General features: G+C 46.0%; 1 protein-coding gene across 2 annotated transcripts in view; it reads left to right on the top strand.

The window, feature by feature from the left end:
- Nucleotides 1–24,853, top strand: part of LOC143121927 (NACHT, LRR and PYD domains-containing protein 3-like) — a 47,254-nt gene that overhangs the window by 20,438 nt on the left and 1,963 nt on the right. For both annotated transcript variants that reach the window (XM_076282631.1, XM_076282621.1), the window contains exons 6-8: nucleotides 263–346; nucleotides 673–2,511; nucleotides 24,772–24,853. The exon at nucleotides 24,772–24,853 is cut by the window's right edge and continues 95 nt beyond it. In XM_076282631.1, coding sequence (XP_076138746.1) covers nucleotides 263–346; nucleotides 673–2,511; nucleotides 24,772–24,853 — 2,005 coding nt within the window. The remainder of the gene's footprint in view (nucleotides 1–262; nucleotides 347–672; nucleotides 2,512–24,771) is intronic.

Raw genomic sequence — 24,853 nt, forward strand, 5'->3', positions numbered from 1 at the left:
TTGTGTGTGTGTGTGTGTGTGTGTGTGTGTGTGTGTGTGTGTGTGTGTGTGTGTGTGTGTGTGTGTGCATTTTTACTACACAGTAAGGTAAGGGGTGTGTGTGTGTGCGTGCGTGTGTGCATTTTTACTACACAGTAAGGTAAGGGGTGTGTGTGTGTGCGTGCGTGTGTGTATTTTTACTACACAGTAAGGTAAGGGGTTTGTGTGTGTGTGACGATTAGGTTGATGTGGTGATGGAGGTTGTTCTCTGCTTGTTCTCTAGAGTAAGATCTGCTCCTGAGGAGGGGGGTGCTGTCTCTAACACCAGTCTCTCTGAGGAACAACACACCAGCCATGGAGCTATTAGGTGAGGAGTGTGTGTGTGTGTGTGTGTGTGTGTGTATGTGTGTGTGTGTGTGTCTGCAGGATAAGAACACAACAGTGTGAAAGCACAGGGTCATGTGTGTGTACATTACTGATGAACAGAAAACTCACATTATAAACTCAGATGTAAAAAAATGGAGGTCAAATGTGGTGAAAGACATGAGGGGAGAGCAAAGACACAAACACACTCTTCAAAGTACACATTTGCATGGTTTTGGTTGGAAGTACATATATGTGTGTGTGTATGCATGTGTGTTTTTGAATGGTTTGATTTGGTATTAAATCATGTGTTTTGATTTTCAAACACAGATTTCAGCAGATCCACAAATCCCACCTGCAGGAGAAGTTTCAGTGTCTGATTGAGGGAATCGCACAGCAGGGAGACACCAGACTCCTCCATGAGATCTACACAGACCTCTACATCACAGAGGGGGGAGGAGGAGAGGTCAGTTATGAACATGAGGTCAGACAGATAGAGAGGGCATCCTGGATAGAAGTAGTGCAAGACAGACCAATCAAATGCAGTGACATCTTTAAACGCTTCCTGGAAGAGGACAGACGCAGAAAAGATGAGGGAAAAAAGAAGGGCACAGTCTTTGAGCCCAGACAATACGAACCCCTCAGAACAACAGTGCTGACAAAGGGAGTGGCTGGCATCGGAAAAACAGTCTCAGTGCAGAAGTTCATTTTAGACTGGGCTGAAGGAACAGCCAATCAGGATGTCCACTTCATATTTCCTCTTCCTTTCCGGGAGCTGAACCTGATGAAGGAGAAGAATCTCAGTCTGATGGATCTTATTCAGCACTTTTTCCCAGAAATCAAAGATCCCAGAGTCTTCTCCAGTTCAGAGCACAGAGTCATGTTCATCTTTGATGGTCTGGATGAGTGTCGACTTCCTCTAGATTTCCGCTCCAACCCGAAGTGTTGTGATGTGACAGAGCCAGCCTCAGTGGACGTGCTGCTGACAAACCTCATCAAGGGGAATCTGCTTCCTTCTGCTCTCCTCTGGATCACCACCCGACCAGCAGCAGCCAATCAGATCCCTCCTCAGTGTGTGGACCAGGTGACAGAAATAAGGGGATTCAACGACCCACAGAAAGATGAGTACTTCAGGAAGAGAATCAGTGATGAGAACCTGGCCAGCAGAACCATCACACACCTGAAGTCATCCAGGAGCCTCTACATCATGTGCCACATTCCAGTCTTCTGCTGGATTTCAGCCACCGTTGTAGAGAAAACATCAAAAGAATCAGACAAAGTAGAAATGCCAAGGACTCTGACTCAAATGTACACACACTTCCTGATCATTCAGACAGGCATGAAACATGTCAAGTACACAGAGAGAAAAGAGACAGATGAAGAGGTGATTTACAAACTGGGGAAACTGGCTTTCCAACAGCTGGAGAAAGGCAATCTGATCTTCTATGAGGAAGACCTGAGAGAGTGTGGCATTGACGTCACAGAAGCATCAGTGTACTCAGGAGTGTGTACTCAGATCTTCAGAGAGGAGGCTGGGCTGTACCAGGGGAAGGTGTTTAGCTTTGTGCATCTGAGCATCCAGGAGTTTCTTGCAGCTCTGTATGTGTTCCTCTGCTTCAGCAACAGACAGAGAAACATGCCTGACCAACAGCAAACCTCTCAGCTCTCTGCTCTGTTCAGAGCTGCAACACTTCATGACCTACACAAGACTGCAGTGGACCTGGCCTTACAGAGTAAGAATGGACACCTGGACCTTTTCCTCCGCTTCCTTCTGGGTCTCTCACAGGAGTCCAATCAGAATCTCTTAAAGCACCTTCTGCCACCGAGCAGTAGCCAATCAGATAGCTCAGAGCAATCAGTCCAGTATGTCAAACAGAAGATCAGAGATCAGAGTAGCTCAGACAGAAGGATCAACCTGTTCTACTGTCTGAATGAGCTGAATCACCATGCTGTAGTGGAACACAAAGTGACCTCAGTAGAGCTGCATGTAGAGATGCTCTTACCAGGACAGTGGGAGACTAAGACATGGAAGAAGTTTAAGATGTCAGAGGAGCAGCTGGCTGAGTTTGACCTGCAAAAGTACATAAAGACACCAGAGGAAGATCAGACTGAACTCCTCAGTCCAGATGAAGTTCTTCAGAAGGTGCTGCCAGCAGCCACATCAGCTCTGTAAGTACAGTGTTTCCCACAGAATTGAATTCTATTTGTGGTGGTTGGTTTGCAGAATTAACTTGAATACAACAGTTTTTAACAAACTAGCGCAGCGCGGTTATGATGCTGACCAGATTTAAGCACAATTTAGTTTGTGTAATTGTGTGGTGGTCAATGTTGATATTGTGGTGGGCCGCCACAAATAAGTCAATGTATGGGAAACACTGAAGTAACACTATCTGAGTGTCTGTGTTTGTACAGTGTGTGTGTGTGTGTGTGTGTCTGTGTTTGTACAGTGTGTGTGTGTGTGTGTGTGTCTGTGTTTGTACAGTGTATGTGTGTGTGTGTGTGTGTGTGTGTGTCTGTGTGTGTACAGTGTGTGTGTGTGTGTGTGTGTGTGACGCAGATGCTTGACATTAACATTGTGCATTGCGTTGCCTGTTTGCGCTGTGGTGCGTGTGCTGTCTTGTCTCAAATTTCAAATTTAAAGGAGCTTTATTAGCATGACTGTTTGGATACAGTGTTGCCAAAGCCAGTGTTACAGATAACACAGTAGAGTCACAAAAGAAAGAAAATAAACATACAGCAATGCAGGTAAACATGTGAACACAGAATAAACAATAGCATGTGAGTGAGTGAGTGAGTGAGTGTGTGTGTGTGTGTCCGCGTGCGTGTGTGGGCCCGTGAGTACATATGTATAAGTATATATTTATGCACAGGAACATGTATGTGTCTGTTAACACAGACAGGTCTTTTTTTTTTCTTTTCTATACTATGTCCCTCATGTTGTGACATTTTAAGACATGTTGTGCTGCCAGGGCAGCAGAGGGCCCTTCTCCAAGAAGTATGGCCATTTTATTATTGTCTTCAATGTCTATAAAATTTGGTATGACTTTTTGGATGTTCATGAAAAAGGTCTGTCTTAAAGTGTCATATTTTTGGCAGTGAAGAAGAAAGTGCTCCTCTGTCTCAACCTCCTCTGCCTGACAGTGACCACATAATCTTTGTTCTCTTGGCATCCAGGTTTTTCTGTGCCTGCCTGTTTCTATTGCTAGATTGTGGTCACTGAGCCTGTACTTGGTCAGGATGTGCCTCTGCTTCGTATCTCTGACAGAGGAGAGATATTCAGCCAATTCATATTCTCTTTTTAGGATTAGATAGAGATTCATTCTACTTTGGTTTGTAATTTGGTTTGTCCAATGGTCTAAATAATCTTCTTTTGCTTGATTCATTATTTTGTTGACTCTAATTGATGTTTGGGAAGCAGCGCTGGACTGAGCTTGATCTTTGTTAGTTTTTGTTATTGAGTTAGTTAACTTCAGTACCAACTGGCTCAGAGGACTCTTTTCAGGGTTCAGCTCCTGGGTTTTCAGTGCCTCAAAATGGAGGGAGTTTTTGGGACTGCTGTTCAAATGCATCCAGAATTTTAAGGTTCTTTTTTGAATACTTAATGCCAATGGAAAGCGGCCTAATTCTGCCCTACATGCATTGTTGGGTGTTTTTGTTTGAACTTTTAATATTGTTCGGCAGAATTCTGCATGTAGGGCTTCAGTTGGATGCTTGTCCCACTTTGTGTAGTCGTGCATACTGAGTGGACCCCAAACCTCGCTTCCATACAGCGCAATAGGCTGGATTATGCTGTCAAATATTTTGCACCAGATTGTAATTGGAATGTTTATTTTGTGAAATTTTCTTTTTATAGCATAGAGTGCTCTTCGGGCTTTTTCTTTTAGTGCATTCACTGCCATGCTGAAACTTCCTGATGCAGTAATTACTAGACCAAGGTACGTGTACTGCATTGTGTGCTCTAGGGCGGTGCTGCCTAGGCTGAACCTGTATCTGTGTTCCTGACACCTGGGCTTTTTTTGGAAGATCATGACTTTGGTCTTTGTTGGATTTACTGCCAGGGTCCAGGACTGGCAGTACTGTAGCATTTAATATGAGAACAGCTTTGATTATCAGTTACCATGGTAATGACAAGTTTGGGGGGTGTTGAAGTTCCGGTGTGGGAGAGATCTCGTTGTTGTAAGTTGTGGAGCCGCCATTAAACGGAGAGCCATTGTCTCATCCAAAGATTTACGTATCAGTGTGCATGTTCTTAAGTGAGCCTTACCTCGGACGCTACATTGGTGACAGCGGTGTTTAAAAGGACTTGTATTTTATTTCTTTCGAACTTTTTCCGGATTAATCGGAACACTGACATATCTTTGATTATGGACGGCTACAGAGCTTACCACGACTGGGATGAGGATGCAGTCAAGTTTGGTGCCTCGCACCACGTTGATACTAACGTGAGTAGCAATTTGAAGATTGAACTCCCCCTCCCTTCAAAGGCGACGGCACGAAGTCCTTTGCAACATGGAGCAAGCAGTTGGAAGCTGCCGTGCGGGCGCACACAAGGGGAGGTACAGGAGCACGTTATTTGGCTACTCTTACGACACTGCTACCAACTAAGTTGGATGGGGCTGCGTTCATTTTGTGGGACAGTTTGCCATCTGATGTTCAAAGTGATTATGAGAGTGTAAAGGAAAGGCTATTGGATGCCTTTGGACAGAAACAATTTATTTTGTATTTCCAAACATGTCTGAATGCTCGCCCCAGGAATGCAAATGAAAGTTTGGAGGTGTTTGCAGCTGATATCTCAAGACTGGTACTGGAGGCATTTCCAGAATATGACAAAGTTGCACAAGATGGGGAAAAATTCCGTCGATTTCTTGCAGGCCTGGACCCGGCCTTACAGACTAAGTGTCATGAGATGGGGGCCAGTAACTTGGAGGAGGCCATGGCAATTGCAGCGCGCTGTGAGCGTGCAAGGCAGGCTCTGTGTGTGAACGCGCGGGTTCCCCAAATGACCCCTCTGCAGACCAATGTGTCAGCTTTGGATTCTGTTGACTGCAATTCTACAATGACAGCTGGACTCTTGAGTGCGGTTGAACGTCTGTCTGTGAAAGTGGACAGCTTACAGACAGAGTTGCGAGACATTAAAGGCAGTAGCTGCAGGACGGGATATGACAAACCAGAAACTTATCGCTTCAGAGGGCATGATCAACGTAGTCTCTCTCCATATCGGACTCCACGCTGTGGTTGCAGGTGTGACTGTGGGGAGTATGGCTGCCGTTCAGCGGCTGCTGAATTCAATATGAGGGGGCGTTCTCCACAGCGTTTCGGCAACTCACAGGCCCAGCGCTGGTCATCCCAGGAGAGGCTGGATGCTCGGACGACGGCAGCTGGACCCTGGACCTCTCGTGACACAGAGGGGACTTCCAGACGGGGGGTGAGGTTTCTGTCCCCAGGGCGCCGCTCCCCCTCTCCTGCACATGCGAGACGAGAGCAGGGAAACTCCCAGTGACTGGCGTCGTGGCCCAGACGCCAGTTTTGCCTGTGGAGGGCCATCGCCACAGTCCTGTTGACATGTCCGCCACTTTCCCTTGTGATAGCCAGACTTTTGATGACTCTGTTAAATACACATCATATGTAAAAGGACTCATTGAGGGTTATGAGGTCACAGTTCTAATGGACACAGTTTCAAGTGTGTCACTGATCACAGACAGTTTCAGAATGTCCATCCCCTCACTTCGCAGACGTGTTTTGAATAAGCAGTACATACTGGCTAGAGCTGTCAATGGGCAACTATTAGATACGCTGGGGACTCTGTCACTGTCTATACACATGGGTAACGAGTACTGGGAACAAGAGGTACATGTCGTACGTGACGCCACACAGAATGTGTTGCTGGGCTGGGACTTCCTGTGTCAACATCATGCCGTACTAGATATAGCCCAGGGCTCAATTAAGCTGAGGAACATTATCATTCCCCTGATGCGTACCAGTGATTTTGTCCCTGATTGTTGCAACATTTCTATTTCCACTGTTGTAACTGTGCCTCCTCTCAGCGAGATGATTGTGCCAGTGCACTTAGAGACTTCAGACAATACAGGGGCCCCTGTGTGCTCATATGTGGGCTACCTGGAACCAGAAATTCGAGACAATAAGCAGCTAGTGATGGCCCGTACGGTTGCCCAGGTTAGTAATGGCAGGACTGTGGCCCGGCTGCTCAACCCCACAGAACAAACATTGACACTCCATCCGGGGTCGCACCTGGGCCTGTGCTATCATGTCAATGAAAGTGACCTTGCCACTCCAGTGGACGCGCGGCAGTGCAGCCCGGTGGCTTCCTTTTTGCCTGATTTGTCTGAATCACCACTCACATCACAACAGAGGCAGAAGCTTGAGTCCTTGTTGCAGGAGCGCCAGGAGGTGTTCCGACCGGGACGTACACAACAAAAAGCGCGTGGCCCTATCAAACACTACATCCGCACTGGCGACCATCCACCAGTTAAACAACGTGCCTACCGTACAGCTCCTGAGAAAAGGCGGGAAATTGACAGGCAAGTGCAGCTTCTTTTGGAGGATGGGGTGATAGAGGAGAGCTGTAGTCCCTGGTCATCTCCTATAATTCTTGTAAAGAAAAAGAACAATTCATGGAGGTTTTGCGTCGACTACAGAAAGCTTAACTCTGTCACCATAAAAGACTCTCACCCTCTGCCGCGCATCGATGATACCTTGGATGCGTTGTCAGGAGCTACATGGTTTAGTACGCTTGATTTTTCGGATGGCTACTGGCAAGTGGAGGTAGCAGAAGAAGATCGTGAAAAGACGGCCTTCACAACTGGCCGTGGGTTGTACCAGTTCTGTTCTATGCCCATGGGCCTTACCAACGCTCCTGCCACGTTCCAGTGTTTTATGGAACTGGTGTTGAAAGGCCTCCCCTGGAACATCTGCATGGTCTATTTGGACGATATACTTCTATACAGCCGCTCTTTTAATGACCATCTCGCACACCTGGATGAGGTTCTTAAGAGGATAGAAGGAGCTGGACTGAGGCTGAATGCAAGGAAGTGCCACCTGGCCCGGGATCATGTTGTGTTCCTGGGCCATGTGATCTCACATGAAGGGCTACGACCTGACCCACGCAACATCAAAAAGGTACAGTCATGGCCTGTCCCACGGTCAGCAACAGAGGTACGTGCATTTCTCGGACTGAGCTCATATTACATAAGGTTCATTCAGGGTTTTGCACAACAAGCTGCCCCACTTAACCATTTGATGGGTAAAGACGTGCCTTTTCAGTGGACGTCAGAGTGCCAGGCCTCATTTGACTTTTTGCGTGATGCCCTTTGTTCAGAACCAGTGATGGCTCATCCAGACTTCTCACTGCCATTCACATTATATACAGATGCATCCCAGGTTGCAGTGGGCGCTGTGTTGGCTCAGAAGTCAGATGGCGTTGAGAGAGTGGTGGGCTTTGCTAGTCACTCCCTCACAGCAGCAGAGCGGAAATGGTCTACGTTTGATAGGGAAATGTGGGCCATTGTGTGGGCTGTGCGTCACTTCAGACATTACCTGGGGCTCCAGGCGTTTACTATTGTCACTGACCATAGGCCCCTGCTTGGACTACGACATCTCTCCCTGGCTAATGACAGGACAGGACGGCGCACCAGGTGGGCTCTGGAGCTTGACCCTTATGACTGGGTCATAGTTCATAAGGAGGGCTCACGACATGCGAATGCGGACGCACTGTCTCGCCGGCGGCCTTCGGATGATGACTGTGATACTCCAACCAGGCCCCTCCCATGAACGTTCATGCAGCAACACAAACAGACGTTGGCAGCGATTTTCCTGTTGCGTGTATAATGGACACCCCACCTCAGGTTCCTGTCAATCCACTAGCAGGTGAGCAGCATTCCCAGCCAGAGACTGACACCACACCAGACCTGCCTATGTTGTACTCTTTGTCTCAGGATGGTACTTCAATCAAGGACATGCAGAGGAACGACACTGATATCAGCTTAGTGATGTCATGGGTGGAAAGTGGCCAGAGGCCCCTGAGGTGGAAGGTGAAAAAGGCCCCTCTAACTGTGAGGCGGTTGTGGAGTGAGTTCCCAGCCCTTACCTTGGTCGATGGACTGTTATGCCGCATGTTGGAGCAACCTGGAATTGGGCAGATAGCACAAACAGTCATTCCAGCTGCATTGGTCCCAGAGCTCTTGAGTCAGCTGCATGGAGGCCCACTTGTGGGTCATCTGGCCTTCGAAAAGGTCCTGGCACGAGCACGCCGCATGTGCTTTTGGCCCAGCATGCACCGTGACATACGGAAGTGGTGTGAGGAGTGCTATGCATGCCAGAGGAGGAAGTCACCTGTTCCTAAGTACCAGGCACCTTTGATGAGCTCGCAGGCGGTAAGACCTTTCCAGCGGGTGGCTGCTGACATTTTAGAGCTGCCTGTGACATCTCGGGGAAACAGATATGTGCTGGCTGTAGAAGACTATTATACCAAATATGTGAACTTGTATGCCATACCTGACCAGACAGCAATGACAGTTGCCTCTTGTCTGTTTAATGAGTATGTAATGGAACATGGGGTAATGGAGACATTGCATACAGATATGGGGAGGCAGTTTGAGTCTGAACTAGTCAGGAACATGTGTCAACTGCTAGGTATAAAAAAGACTCGTACTACACCATACAACCCTCGCTCAGATGGCATGGTCGAAAGGCTGAATCGAACTTTAATTGACCAATTGGCGAAGACCCTTCTCTCCTGTGAAGGAGAGTGGGACTCTTTTCTGAAACAGGTCGCTTTTGCCTACAACACTAGTGTGCATGCCAGCACTGGATTCACCCCTTTCTTCCTCACCCATGGCAGCGAAGCGAGGATCCCAGCTGATGTGCTCCTTGGTCCTCAGACAGCGACAAGTTGGGGAAATACTTGCCCAAGGAGTTTTGCTGCCTCCCTCAGGGCAGGTTTAGAAACAGCATTCAAGAGAGCCACAGACAATCAGACTGTGGCACAAGAGTGTCAGAAAGCCCACTATGACGTTCACATGAGACACCGTCCGTATGAGGTCGGAGACCTCGTGTGGCTACATGATCCTACAGAGAGCCGTCTCAAGCTGGCACCTCATTGGAAGGGGCATAACAGAGTGCAAGGACGTTTGGATGTCTCGGGTGAGGTTGGTGTCACCTATGAACTGACCAGTCCATTAGAGGGTAACTCTCCCCTCGTGAGAGCTCATTATAACAGACTGCGCCCGTACACTTTACCGTGGCCTGTCTCTCCCAGAGGCCTACCTGTGACTGCTGGACCTCCAGCACCTCCTGTGGATGACCCGGGGAGCACCAGCACGGCCCTCCAGGAGCATGGTGAGGATCTGGATGGTGACCAGCCTGCTGTGAGTGCCGGATTTCACTCTCCCACAGCCATAGATGGGAGGACCTCACGGGCTGGAAGAGTAGTGCAGGTCCCGAAGAAATTGAGGGACTTTGCCATGGACTGACATCACATCGACACGCGTGCATGCACATTTTCTCTCTCTCTCTCTCTCTCTCTCTCTCTTCCCCCTGTCTGTTCGGTTACACAATACTCAGGGCAGGATGTTCTGATCTGCTTTATTGTAGCCTTAAGGGGAGGGAGTTTAGTGTGGTATATAATTACTTTGAAGTTATTGTATAATGGATGTGAGTTGCTGGCAGGATGTGTTTTATATTTTGATTTGCATTTCTCAAGAAACGAGGACGTTCCTTCTTGATGGGGGGGGAAGAATGTAGCATTTAATATGAGAACAGCTTTGATTATCAGTTACCATGGTAATGACAAGTTTGGGGGGTGTTGAAGTTCCGGTGTGGGAGAGATCTCGTTGTTGTAAGTTGTGGAGCCGCCATTAAACGGAGAGCCATTGTCTCATCCAAAGATTTACGTATCAGTGTGCATGTTCTTAAGTGAGCCTTACCTCGGACGCTACAGTACTGCTCCAGCTGATCGAGGAGCTGTTGCAGTCCCTGTTGTGAGTGCGACATAAGAACCGGCAAAAAGCAGGGATTTGACCTCCGTTTCTTGGAGTCTGAGTCCAGGGGCTGAGTCCAGGGGCTGTTCCAACTGCACCCAGACCCGGGGTGGGTAATCGGGAGAATCGGGAGAATTCCCGGTGGGCCGCTTCACTTTTGGGCCGGTCGAGGAAAACAATATTGACATTTGTCACGTTAGTCTAACTTCTCTTAAAGTAGCCTATAGCCTACAGTATACACGTTCCGCATTCTGTGCATGGCACCGTTGCCTCTGCATGGGTTGTAGCCTACCATGTGAGGGAGTCTTCACCTCCCAAAAAGAGTTGGTTGGGTCCATATAGCCCGTCTTTTCCAAAAAGTTTTCTCAGATACGGATAGCCGGGCCGGCCCTACAGTAGCCATAATCGTCAGGAAGGATGGATGGTAGAAAGAGGCCAGGAGGGACTGAAACGGCCAGGTAGATGCTAAATGTGCCAAGCTTCTAGATTAGGCCTACAGACAAAAGTGGCAACTGGTAAAGAGAGATAGCCTATAGGCAATGATTATTATTGGGCTAATATTGGACGTTTGTAGCGTTGTCAAGCTATTTGCAAGCAACATATTACATTTCTTAAAATATTAGCCTTTTGTATCCGATTCATAGACTTTGCAGTAGGGCCTATGCAAATATTAATAACAAAACAAAAGTTTGATCTGTGTAGGCCTATATGCGGTAAAAATTGTAGCCTCTGAGCAGCAGATCAGTCGACCACTGAAAATGATGAGCCCGAAATTAGTGATGAGGAGGCCATGACTACAGGGACAAGTAGAGAGGATAAATTAAAGTTAATTAATGTAAGAAAGAGCAAAATATTTATGCTACATGATGGACCTATATGCCTTGTTTGCTTAGAAGAGGGTGTAGTAAAGGAGTAGGCTAAAGATAGATAGATAGATAGATAAATACTTTATTGATCCCCAAGGGGAAATTCAGGGGGTCTCAGTAGCATACAGACATCACACACAACATGCACATGCATAAATCACCAAACAACAATATAGCCTACCCATGCAAAAAACATGTAGCCTAAACATTAGTTCAATATGCCTCTTTGTGGAAGCGTGGGATAGGCTACATTTCAAAGGCTTTCTTTCTGTCTTTCTTTCTTTCTTTCTGTTTTTTGTTAACTTGTGGAATAGTGGAATATTTTTTGTTAACTTCTCAGTTGAAATGAATTATTATATAACCTTTACACATTTGTTGAACCATGGTAATAATAAAAAACTACAGGATAGTAAGAGCTGAAATGTTGCTTCATTTATCCAATATCTACCACCACTAAAAAAGTGGGCCGGTCTTGGGCCTAAAACTCCCGGGCTGAAAAGTGACCCCACTCCGGCCCTGACTGCACCGCTAACTCATTGATGTAAATATTGAATAATGTTGGACTCAGACTACAGCCCTGCCTCACTCCTCTATTTTGAGTGAAGAAATCTGTCCGTTTTTCTCCAATTTTTATACTGAATTTAGAATTTGAGTACATTGATTTAATTAAATCGAAGGTTTTACCCCCTACACCACTTTGCAAAAGTTTGTAATATAATCCATCATGCCAAATAGAGTCAAATGCTTTTTTTAAATCTACAAAACAAGCAAATATCTTTCCATTATTTTTGTATTTTACATGTTTATTGATTAGGGTGTGCAGGGTGTAAATGTGATCTGTTGTTCGGTGGTTTTTGAGAAATCCAATTTGGCTTTTACTCAGGGTATTGTGTTCGTTAAGGAAGGTTTGAAGCCTGTCATTTAAAATACAACTAAATACCTTCCCCAGATTACTGTTCACACAGATACCTCTGTAGTTATTTGGTTCCAATTTGTCTCCACTTTTATGGATTGGGGTAATAATCCCTTGATTCCAGGTGTCAGGAAAATAGCCAGAACTAAGGACAAGATTGAACAGTTTGAGCACAGCTTTTTGCAATGTGGGGGTGCTGTATTTTAGCATCTCAGTTCTGATACTGTCAGGACCACATGCCTTTTTGGGTTTTAGTGATTTTAGTTTTTGTGCCAATTCTTCTATTGAGATGGGATAATCAAGGGGGTTTTGATTGTTTTTAATAATAGATTCTAAATTTTGAAGTTTTTCTTTTATATGGTTCTGATTTGGGTTTAACTGTTCAGATGGTATTTCACTGTACAGCTTTTGGAAGTGTTTAATCCATGTTGTTTCATTTTGAATTGGTAGGGCTGATTCCTATGGTTTAGCTGTGCTCAAATTATTCCACTTCTCCCAGAACTGGTTGTTGTTGATGGAGTCTTCAATTTGGTGTAGAATTTGGTTAGCATGATTAATTTTTTTCCTATTAATTGTTTGTTTGAAGTTTTTCAACTTTTCGCAATATTTCATTCTAAGGGCTGTGTTTTCAGGCTGATGGTGTTTCAGGTTTGACAGTTGCCTCAACTGTTTTCTAATACTTTGGCATTCAGAGTCAAACCAATCATGATCTTGCTTTTTCTTTTTATGTTTGGTTTTTCTTACTAGTTCAGCCTTATGTGCTGCCTGTTGGAAAATCATGTTCAGCTCTTTCACATATTTATACAAGTTTCATTGTTAGTGAACTTTTTGTTAGTAAAATTATTAATATGTTCAGCTAATTCAGGTGAGTTAAGCCCCTGTGTAAATTTTTCTGTGCTGTTTGGAGTCCATCTGTAGGTCGAATTTAGTTTATACAGCTTATTGGACTCTGCATTAGTGTTTCTGGGTTCAGAAATCATTTTCAGAAAGATGTTAATTTGATTATGGTCTGAAAGAGCAGTTTGCTGCCTGACAGTGAATGCATTGAAGGAGGTGGGGTCCATGTCAGTGACTGCGTAGTCAACTACACTGCTTCCATGAGATGAACAACATGTGAACCTCCCTAAAGAGTCCCCTTTTATCCTGCCATTAAGTATATACAGGCCTAAGGCTTGACAGAGGTGCACTGACTCTCTACCACTTTTGTTTACAGTAAGGTCTAGATTGTTTCTTTGGTTGAGGTGTGGTGTGGTATATGGGGTGATCCTACCAAACACATGGTTATTGCCTTGTGGGTCATTTTGGTCAGGCTCATTTCCTGTCCTTGCATTAAAATCGCAACACAATAGCACATTTCCCTGGGCCTGGAAATAGCTTGTTTCAGTTTGAATTGTGTGGATAAGCTCCTCATCAAAATAAGGAGAGTCTGCTGGGGGGGCATATACTGCGCATAGGTATGTGTGTTGTTTTGATATGCCAGTCTTATTGTCAATTTTTAACCAGCAGTGGGATTTTCCTGTTGTGATGACTGATATGTGTTTGGCAACACCTTCCCTATACCACATCAAAAGTCCTCCTGAAGCTCGACCACGTCTTACATTTTTTGCTTTGTGGGAGGGTAATACTATTTCCCCATAACCTGAGGGGCAACCAGTTGGCGTGTCTCTACCACACCATGTTTCCGTTAATATAAGAATATCAACATTTGCGATACTTTTCAAGAATTCGGGGTCCCTACTTTTCAGGCCAAAGGCTGATGAGTAAAAACCCTGTGCGTCAAAAAGCAAACCCTTTCTTCTCTGTTACATTGCTCCGGAACGGTTTATCGCAGCGAGATGAAACCTTTATTGCACGTCAGAGCAGAAGTGGGGCTTTCCAACGAGACTACACACTTGTCTGTACGATCAAGTATGAAAATAAAAAAAAATCATGAAATTAAATCAAATTGCATCATATTTACAGTCTATACTTCTCTGCGTTCACCTGCACACACATTACTCTAGTTTGAATTACTCGCGAACCCGTGATCGCATCGATATGGCAAGCATATCAGATGAAAGAGGGGGCACAGGGCTATCCATTGGTACCATGTTTATCGATCAATCCTTCTGGGTTATAGAACAGACGAAGTGACAGCAAAATAATAACTTCATATAGCTGGACTTACCCCACGTTTTTGTCTGTTCTTGTGGCAAAGCATGTTTATAATCCAATGCTATGATGTGTTTCTCTATGGCAATTGGCATGTTCATATTCCGGTTTTGAGATCCTAGCAAATTCCTGCATGGCATCCAATTCAAGGCTCACATTGCATCCCAATTTGTTCAACAAATAAACACCTTTTTTGCCTTTACTTTGTTCATGGCAATGCAGTAAAGAGTTGAGAATTATTATGACTGCATACACACAGGCACGCAAGCTAACACGCAACCTCGGGTCAAGTCAGGTCAGATCAGTTCGTGTCACAGATATGGAGCGCAGAAAGGTCTTTTTTCATCACTAAATTAAAAATTGCATTTATTTCCGTAAATCACACAGCAAATATTTCTGTAAATTGCTCAGCCCCAGAGTATCCCTCCAACATGGCCATCATATTGCCCGATTCAGGACAGTCTGCCCTACACACACATGAAATGCATGTAGAGCTGTGGTGAGATACATGTCGAAATATAAGAATTTTTATAATACACTTTTTATATTTTAATTCTTTAAAAATCAAAATAAAATCAATGCTAGTATTAATACATGAAATGATGGCAGATAGCCTAGACTCTCCTGAAAAAAACAATATATAATATGTGTGTGGCACTTACAATGACCAGAATAAATCCTTATGAATAAAGGTAGTGAAAATGCCCTAAAAACAGCTTAGGGTTCTAAGGGTTAACTCAAGTTAGCGGCATCTTGCCCTTTTTAATCAAGCGAGGTTTAGTTCAGCTTCATCTCTGCTCGTGCACGAGGTAGAAAAGTAGACTAAAACAGTAGATTGACGAAAAGACGATATATGTCGTAAAAATTAAGACAATACTAGACGATTTCTGTTCGATAGGCAAGCGCCATCTACAGGATTTTCCTCGAAAGTCATCAAATTTAACATTGAGAGAAAAAAATAGATTGCCTACAGAAATTGGAGAATAATGAAAGCATACATTTAAAACAACAATGCTAATGATTTGAAATCAATTGCGAGTTTGATTGGCTTCACTCTTGAACACATACTGTAGACTATACAGTCTATGCTTGAACAAAACGAGTGAATGAATAAATAGTATAAACTCAAAAACAACTTTGGCATATATTCAAAACTATCTACGGCCTACGTACTTATATTAAAAGAGTTCACTCCAAATTATTGTCTAGGTGTAGGTGGTCATAAAATAAATTATTATCAACATAATAGCCTATTGTCTCCCATAAGTCCCAAAGTGTTTGAAATAAAATTATCTGAAATGCAATGGCTTTCAATTCAATTTATGCCTACTATTTAATCTGTGTAGCACACAGTTGATTTGACATTCATGAACAATCGTCGACACACTAAGCAGTTTAAATTATTAGCTGCCTAGGCTACAGAATAATTATCCTTTGGCTTGCATCAGATAGGCTATAGGCCTAATATAGCCCAAAGCTGTCACTGAACTACCTACCAAATGTGCATGACCCTTTATCAGCAGTAGACATATGTCTTTCATCAAAGATTATAACTAAAAATGCTTTTATCAAGGTGATAAAGAATGTAGCCTTGATACTTCGTATGGGAAGCAAACCTGTGAACACGCAAGAATGTAACTTCTTTCCTATGCTGTCTCGCTGTACGTTACACCACCACCGAACGTAAGTGACATAGAGTAGCACGATTCCTAGAACCACATGCATGTGTAGTTAAAACATTTTTAATCGTATAATCTTCATACATTCTTTGGAGCTAGAGAATGTGTAAATCCATGCTTGGTGCACTGTCGGAAAAAAAAAAATTCTATAGGCCTACTTCTATTTTTGAAGTTGTAGGCTACAAGTGACGAGAGTACAGGTTGAAGTAACCATGTTTTTGGACTCGTTTTCCGACTGATTGATTTTTTTGCAACACAGCTTAATTTAGCTTGAAAGTTAACCTGCTACGGAGCAGGTTAGTTCTGTGGCATAAATTCCCATGGTTACCAAGCTGGCATTCACGTTAACCTCATTAATGGAACGGAATTCTCACTAAAATTAGCGAGACTTATCAAAATAAGCCAGGTTTGGCCTTTAGCGAGGTTGATGGAACACCCCCCTGGATTCTGTAGCAGGGCATAGTTGTTGTGTGGTTGTGTAGCCAAAGTCCTTTTAGGCAAGTCCCTCCACTCGGCGGCCATATGACAACGCTTTTTGGTCACTCATCGGGCATCCATTTCGGTAGAAATGTGCATGCGCAAGGCTTCACGACACCAATCTTGCTCCAGCGGCGAGTTCACAACACATGATTGGCACGATGTCTTCACAACACACCAAATGATTGGCTCAATGTATTCACATCACACCACATGATTGGCTCAATGTATTCACATGTCGACGTTTTGCCGAGGAAGGGGTGGGATATGTAGAGACAACGGCCATATTGGCGTCACAAACTAGCCCCATGCAATTCAATGGAGGATTTTTTGAGTGTTGTGTCTCCTCATTAGAAAGCCTCTGGTGTAGCCTACAGTTGTGTGAGAGGCCTTGTTGTTAATGATGTTCTTCATGTCAGATTAGTTAGGCTGCTGGATTGTGTAGCAGGGCATAGTTGTTGTGTGGTTGTGTAGCCTACAGTTGTGTGAGAGGCCTTGTTGTTAATGATGTTCTTCATGTCAGATTAGTTAGGCTGCTGGATTGTGTAGCAGGGCATAGTTGTTGTGTGGTTGTGTAGCCTACAGTTGTGTGAGAGGCCTTGTTGTTAATGATGTTCTTCATGTCAGATTAGTTAGGCTGCTGGATTGTGTAGCAGGGCATAGTTGTTGTGTGGTTGTGTAGCCTACAGTTGTGTGAGAGGCCTTGTTGTTAATGATGTTCTTCATGTCAGATTAGTTAGGCTGCTGGATTGTGTAGCAGGGCATAGTTGTTGTGTGGTTGTGTAGCCTACAGTTGTGTGAGAGGCCTTGTTGTTAATGATGTTCTTCATGTCAGATTAGTTAGGCTGCTGGATTGTGTAGCAGGGCATAGTTGTTGTGTGGTTGTGTAGCCTACAGTTGTGTGAGAGGCCTTGTTGTTAATGATGTTCAAGTCAAATGTTTTATCCCACTAAGACACACACACACACACACCCTCTACCTTCTTCCTGCCTCTCTCTTTCCTACGTCCTTTCATCCTCCTTCTCTCTCTCTCTCCATCCCTCTCTTTCTCTGTCCCGTCATGTGTGTGTGTGTGTGTGTGTGTGTCTAGGAGAGTGAGTGTGGATGTGGTGGTGGTTAGAGTGTGAGTGTGTATAGGTAGAGTAGAGTGTGTGTGTGTGTGTGTGTGTGTGTGTCTAGGAGAGTGAGTGTGGATGTGGTGGTGGTTAGAGTGTGAGTGTGTATAGGTAGAGTAGAGTGTGTGTGTGTGTGTGTGTGTGTAGGAGAGTGAGTGTGGATGTGGTGGTGGTTAGAGTGTGAGTGTGTATAGGTAGAGTGTGTGTGTGTGTGTGTGTGGAGTGTGTGTGTGGGTCTCTCTCTCTCTGCCCATCCTCTCTCACTCTCTCTCTATTTCCCACGTCCTTTCACCCCCCCTCTCTGTCCCCTCATCCCTCTCTCTCTCTCTCCATCCCTCTCTGTCTTTCGCTGTCCCCTCATGTGTGTGTGTGTGTGTGTGTAGGAGAGTGAGTGTGGATGTGGTGGTGGTTAGAGTGTGAGTGTGTATAGGTAGAGTGTGTGTGTGCGTGTGCATGAGAGTGAGTGTGGATGTGGTGATGGTTAGAGTGTGAGTGTGTATAGGTAGAGTGTGTGTGTGTGAGTGTGGGTCTCTCTCTCTCTCTTTTTCCTGCCCATCCTCTCTCTCTCTCTCTCTCTTTTATTACCTCCTTTCATCCCCCCTCTCTGTTCCTTCATCTCTCTCTCTCTCTCTCTCTCTCTCTCTCTCTCTCTGTGTTTTCAACCTCCTTACATCTCTCTTCATTTCTCTCTTTCCTTTGTCACACCCTCTCTGTATCATCTTTCTTTCCTGGGGGGGGGGGGGGTAAAGACAGCATGTAGAGTGGGTGTGTGTGTATGTGGGGTGGGAAGTGTGTGTGTGTGTGTGTGTGTGTGTGTGAGTAGAGGATTGGTGATTAATATTCAGATGTTTAACTCTGTTTCAGGCTGTGGAGCTGTAATCTGACCGATAAGAGCTGTTCCTATCTGGCCTCTGCACTGAAGACATCACACTCATCAAATCTCAGAGTGCTGGACCTGAGTTACAATAAGCTGCTGAACTCAGGAGTGAAACATTTATGTTCTGCTCTTTGTCATCAAAACTGCACACTGGAGGAACTACGGTAAGCATCACTTCATGTAGTGAGTGTGTGTGTGTGTGTGTAGGAAAGTGTTTGTTGTCCTCGTCTGTCCTCTCTCTCTCTCTCTCTCTCTCTCTTTCTATCTCTCTTACTCCCTTCTTCCTGCCCACCCTCTCTCTTTTCCCTACATCATTTCATCCCCCCTCTCTGTCCTCTCATCCCTCTCTCTCTCTCTCTCTCTCTCTCTCTCCCTCTCTCCATCCCTCTCTCTCTCTCTCTGTCCCCTCATGTGTGTGTGTGTGTGTATAGGTAGAGTAGAGTGTGTGTGTGTGTGTGTGTGTGTGTGTGTGTGTGTGTGTGTAGGAGAGTGAGTGTGCATGTGGTGGTGGTTAGAGTGTGAGTGTGTATAGGTAGAGTAGAGTGTGTGTTTGTGTGTGTGTGTGTGTGTGTGTGCATGGAAGCAGCTCTGTCCAAGAGGCATTTACGCTGGGTTGGCCACACCATTCGCATGCCTGGCTATCGCGTCCCACGCCAAGTCCTTTATGGACAGTTGCTCAACTCCAAGCGGGCTGCTGGTGGCCAGAAGAGACGATACAAGGACTTTACCAAAGGACTCTTGAAGCGCTGCAACGTCAACCCTGGCCAGCTCGAGGCAATAGCATCCAACAGACCAGCCTGGAGAGCCACGTGCAACAAAGCAGCTGAGCAAATCAACGACACCTTCATCCAGAGGAGGACCGCAAGACGTGCCCAACGACACCGGCAGGCAGACCCCACCTCCCAATCATCAGGACATACCTGCTCCATCTGTGGAAGAGTGTGCGCCTCCAATCATCAGGACATACCTGCTCCATCTGTGGAAGAGTGTGCGCCTCCAAAATCGGCCTCCATAGCCACGTGAGGTGGCATCAACGGCAACAACGTGTGTGTGTGTGTAGGAGAGTGAGAGTGTGTATAGGTAGAGTAGTGTGTGTGTGTGTGTGTGTGTGTCTAGGAGAGTGAGTGTGGATGATGGTTAGAGTGTGAGTGTGTATAGGTAGAGTAGAGTGTGTGTGTGTGTGTGTGTGTCTAGGAGAGTGAGTGTGGATGTGGTGGTGCTTTGAGTGTGAGTGTGTATAGGTAGAGTGTGTGTGTGTGTGTGTAGGAGAGTGAGTGTGGATGTGGTGATGGTTAGAGTGTGAGTGTGTATAGGTAGAGTAGAGTGTGTGTGTGTGTGTGTGTGTGTCTAGGAGAGTGAGTGTGGATGTGGTGGTGGTTAGAGTGTGAGTGTGTATAGGTAGAGTAGTGTGTGTGTGTGTGTGTGTGTGTGTGTGTGTAGGAGAGTGAGTGTGGATGTGGTGTTGGTTAGAGTGTGAGTGTGTATAGGTAGAGTAGAGTGTGTGTGTGTGTGTGTGTGTCTAGGAGAGTGAGTGTGGATGTGGTGATGGTTAGAGTGTGAGTGTGTATAGGTAGAGTGTGGGTGTGTGTGTGGAGTGTGAGTGTGTATAGGTAGAGTAGATTGTGTGTGTGTGTGTCTAGGAGAGTGAGTGTGGATGTGGTGATGGTTAGAGTGTGAGTGTGTATAGGTAGAGTGTGGGTGTGTGTGTGGAGTGTGAGTGTGTATAGGTAGAGTAGAGTGTGTGTGTGTGTGTCTAGGAGAGTGAGTGTGGATGTGGTGGTGGTTAGAGTGTGAGTGTGTATAGGTAGAGTAGAGTGTGTGTGTGTGTGTGGAGTGTGAGTGTGTATAGGTAGAGTAGAGTGTGTGTGTGTGTGGAGTGTGAGTGTGTATAGGTAGAGTAGAGTGTGTGTGTGTGTGTGTGTGTGTGAGTGTGTATAGGTAGAGTAGAGTGTGTGTGTGTGGAGTGCGAGTGTGTATAGGTAGAGTGTGTGTGTGTGTGTGGAGTGTGAGTGTGTATAGGTAGAGTAGAGTGTGTGTGTGTGGAGTGTGAGTGTGTATAGGTAGAGTAGAGTGTGTGTGTGTGTGTGTGTAGGAGAGTGAGTGTGGATGTGGTGATGGTTAGAGTGTGAGTGTGTATAGGTAGAGTAGAGTGTGTGTGTGTGTGGAGTGTGAGTGTGTATAGGTAGAGTAGAGTGTGTGTGTGTGTGGAGTGTGAGTGTGTATAGGTAGAGTAGAGTGTGTGTGTGTGTGTGGAGTGTGAGTGTGTATAGGTAGAGTAGAGTGTGTGTGTGTGGAGTGTGAGTGTGGGTCTCTCTCTCTCTCTTTCTTCATGTCTATCATCTCACTCTCTCTCCCTTTTCCTGCCCACCCTCCCTCTCTCTCTCTTTCTTACCTCCTTTCATCCCCCTCTCTCTGTCCCTTCATCCCTCTCTCTCTATCTTTCCAACCTCCTGACATCTGTGTGTAACATGAGGGCATCCACAGATGAGATGAGCGTAGCTATGGTGCAAGTTGTGTTCAAATTAGAGAGTTTTGCTGGGGAAGCTGTGAAGCTCTGAGTCTCAGCCATGCAGCTGGGAGGAGTGAACGACACACACATCCTCCACGGCCGATTCCACTTCATAATGGAGGAGTGAACGACACACACATCCTCCACGGCCGATTCCACTTCATAATGGAGGAATGAACGACACACACATCCTCCACGGCCGATTCCACTTCATAATGGAGGAATGAACGACACACACATCCTCCACGGCCGATTCCACTTCATAATGGAGGAATGAACGACACACACATCCTCCACGGCCGATTCCACTTCATAATGGAGGAATGAACGACACACACATCCTCCACGGCCGATTCCACTTCATAATGGAGGAATAGACTTTCTTCAGAAGTGTAGGGACTACCGTGAAAACTTGATGGGAATTGTCTTTGATTAGGTTCATGTCACATACAAATGGTATGTGTGTGTGTGTAGGAGAGTGAGTGTGTTGTGGGTGTGGTAGTGGGGTTAAAACAGGTAAGGTGTGAGGGGGTGTATGTGAGTGTGTGGTGGTGGTGCTGGGGAGGGTAAAAGTGTGTGTGTGTGTGTAGGAGAGTGAGTGTGTTGTGGGTGTGGTAGTGGGGTTAAAACAGGTAAGGTGTGTGGGGGTGTATGTGAGTGTGTGGTGGTGGTGCTGGGGAGGGTAAAAGTGTGTGTGTGTAGGAGAGTGAGTGTGTTGTGGGTTGTGGGTGTGGTAGTGGGGTTAAAACAGGTAAGGTGTGTGGGGGTGTATGTGAGTGTGTGGTGGTGGTGCTGGGGAGGGTAAAAGTGTGTGTGTGTAGGAGAGTGAGTGTGTTGTGGGTTGTGGGTGTGGTAGTGGGGTTAAAACAGGTAAGGTGTGTGGGGGTGTATGTGAGTGTGTGGTGGTGGTGCTGGGGAGGGTAAAAGTGTGTGTGTGTATGTGTGTAGGAGAGTGTGAGTGTGTCTCCGTCGCTTCTCTCCCTCACTCTCCCTCCCTTCTTCCTCTCTCTCTCTCTTTCTATCTCTCTTACTCCCTTCTTCCTGCCTACTCTCTCTCTCTCCATCCCTCTCTGTCTTTCGCTGTCCCCTCCTGTGTGTGTGTGTGTGTGTAGGAGAGTGAGTGTGGATGTGGTGATGGTTAGAGTGTGAGTGTGTATAGGTAGAGTGTGTGTGTGTGTGTGTGTGTGTGTGGAGTGTGAGTGTGGGTCTCTCTCTCTCTCTTTTTCCTGCCCATCCTCTCTCACTCTCTCTCTCTTTCTTACCTCCTTTCATCCCCCTCTCTGTTCCTTCATCTCTCTCTCTCTCTCTCTCTCTCTCTCTCTCTCTCATCTCTTTTCTTTTCTCTCTTTCCTTTGTCACACCCTCTCTGTATCATCTTTCTTTCCTGGGGGGGGGGGGGGGGGGTAAAGACAGCATGTAGAGTGGGTGTGTGTGTATGTGGGGTGGGAAGTGTGTGTGAGTAGAGGATTGGTGATTAATATTCAGATGTTTAACTCTGTTTTAGGCTGGATAGATGTGATCTGACCGATAAGAGCTGTTCCTATCTGGCCTCTACACTGAAGACATCACACTCATCAAATCTCAGAGTACTGCACCTGAGTCACAATGAGCTGCTGGACTCAGGAGTGGAACTTTTATGTTCTGGTCTTTGTCACCAAAACTGCACACTGGAGAAACTACAGTAAGCATCACTTCATGTAGTGAGTGTGTGTGTGTGTGTGTGTAGGAAAGTGTTTGTTGTCCTCGTCTGTCCTCTCTCTCTCTCTCTTTCTATCTCTCTTACTCCCTTCTTCCTGCCCACCCTCTTTTCCCTACATCATTTCATCCCCCCTCTCTGTCCTCTCATCCCTCTCTCTCTTTCTCTCTCTCTCTCTCCCTCTCTCCATCCCTCTCTCTCTCTCTCTGTCCCCTCGTGTGTGTGTGTGTGTGTATAGGTAGAGTAGAGTGTGTGTGTGTGTGTGTGTGTGTGTGTGTGTGTGTGTGTGTAGGAGAGTGAGTGTGCATGTGGTGGTGGTTAGAGTGTGAGTGTGTATAGGTAGAGTAGAGTGTGTGTTTGTGTGTGTGTGTGTGTGTGTGTGCATGGAAGCAGCTCTGGCCAAGAGGCATTTACGCTGGGTTGGCCACACCATTCGCATGCCTGGCTATCGCGTCCCACGCCAAGTCCTTTATGGACAGTTGCTCAACTCCAAGCGGGCTGCTGGTGGCCAGAAGAGACGATACAAGGACTTTACCAAAGGACTCTTGAAGCGCTGCAACGTCAACCCTGGCCAGCTCGAGGCAATAGCATCCAGACCAGCCTGGAGAGCCACGTGCAACAAAGCAGCTGAGCAAATCAACGACACCTTCATCCAGAGGAGGACCGCAAGACGTGCCCAACGACACCGGCAGGCAGACCCCACCTCCCAATCATCAGGACATACCTGCTCCATCTGTGGAAGAGTGTGCGCCTCCAAAATCGGCCTCCATAGCCACGTGAGGTGGCATCAACGGCAACAACGTGTGTGTGTGTCTAGGAGAGTGAGAGTGTGTATAGGTAGAGTAGTGTGTGTGTGTGTGTGTGTGTGTCTAGGAGAGTGAGTGTGGATGATGGTTAGAGTGTGAGTGTGTATAGGTAGAGTAGTGTGTGTGTGTGTGTGTGTGTGTCTAGGAGAGTGAGTGTGGATGTGGTGGTGCTTTGAGTGTGAGTGTGTATAGGTAGAGTGTGTGTGTGTGTGTGTGTGTAGGAGAGTGAGTGTGGATGTGGTGATGGTTAGAGTGTGAGTGTGTATAGGTAGAGTAGTGTGTGTGTGTGTGTGTGTGTGTCTAGGAGAGTGAGTGTGGATGATGGTTAGAGTGTGAGTGTGTATAGGTAGAGTAGAGTGTGTGTGTGTGTGTGTGTGTCTAGGAGAGTGAGTGTGGATGTGGTGGTGCTTTGAGTGTGAGTGTGTATAGGTAGAGTGTGTGTGTGTGTGTGTAGGAGAGTGAGTGTGGATGTGGTGATGGTTAGAGTGTGAGTGTGTATAGGTAGAGTAGAGTGTGTGTGTGTGTGTGTGTGTGTCTAGGAGAGTGAGTGTGGATGTGGTGGTGGTTAGAGTGTGAGTGTGTATAGGTAGAGTAGTGTGTGTGTGTGTGTGTGTGTGTGTGTGTGTGTGTAGGAGAGTGAGTGTGGATGTGGTGTTGGTTAGAGTGTGAGTGTGTATAGGTAGAGTAGAGTGTGTGTGTGTGTGTGTGTGTCTAGGAGAGTGAGTGTGGATGTGGTGATGGTTAGAGTGTGAGTGTGTATAGGTAGAGTGTGGGTGTGTGTGTGGAGTGTGAGTGTGTATAGGTAGAGTAGATTGTGTGTGTGTGTGTCTAGGAGAGTGAGTGTGGATGTGGTGATGGTTAGAGTGTGAGTGTGTATAGGTAGAGTGTGTGTGTGTGTGTGTGTGTAGGAGAGTGAGTGTGGATGTGGTGATGGTTAGAGTGTGAGTGTGTATAGGTAGAGTAGAGTGTGTGTGTGTGTGTGTGTGTGTGTCTAGGAGAGTGAGTGTGGATGTGGTGGTGGTTAGAGTGTGAGTGTGTATAGGTAGAGTAGTGTGTGTGTGTGTGTGTGTGTGTGTAGGAGAGTGAGTGTGGATGTGGTGTTGGTTAGAGTGTGAGTGTGTATAGGTAGAGTAGAGTGTGTGTGTGTGTGTGTGTGTGTGTGTGTGTCTAGGAGAGTGAGTGTGGATGTGGTGATGGTTAGAGTGTGAGTGTGTATAGGTAGAGTGTGGGTGTGTGTGTGGAGTGTGAGTGTGTATAGGTAGAGTAGAGTGTGTGTGTGTGGGGTGGGAAGTGTGTGTGAGTAGAGGATTGGTGATTAATATTCAGATGTTTAACTCTGTTTCAGGCTGCAGTACTGTGATCTGACCGATAAGAGCTGTTCCTATCTGGCCTCTGCACTGAAGACATCACACTCATCAAATCTCAGA

The sequence above is a fragment of the Alosa pseudoharengus genome, unplaced genomic scaffold, assembly GCF_046254945.1.
Source record: "Alosa pseudoharengus isolate Yale_2024_CS ecotype anadromous, Long Island Sound unplaced genomic scaffold, YU_APseudo_1.1 YU_APseudo_1.1_scf_1, whole genome shotgun sequence".
Classification (NCBI taxonomy): domain Eukaryota; kingdom Metazoa; phylum Chordata; class Actinopteri; order Clupeiformes; family Clupeidae; genus Alosa; species Alosa pseudoharengus.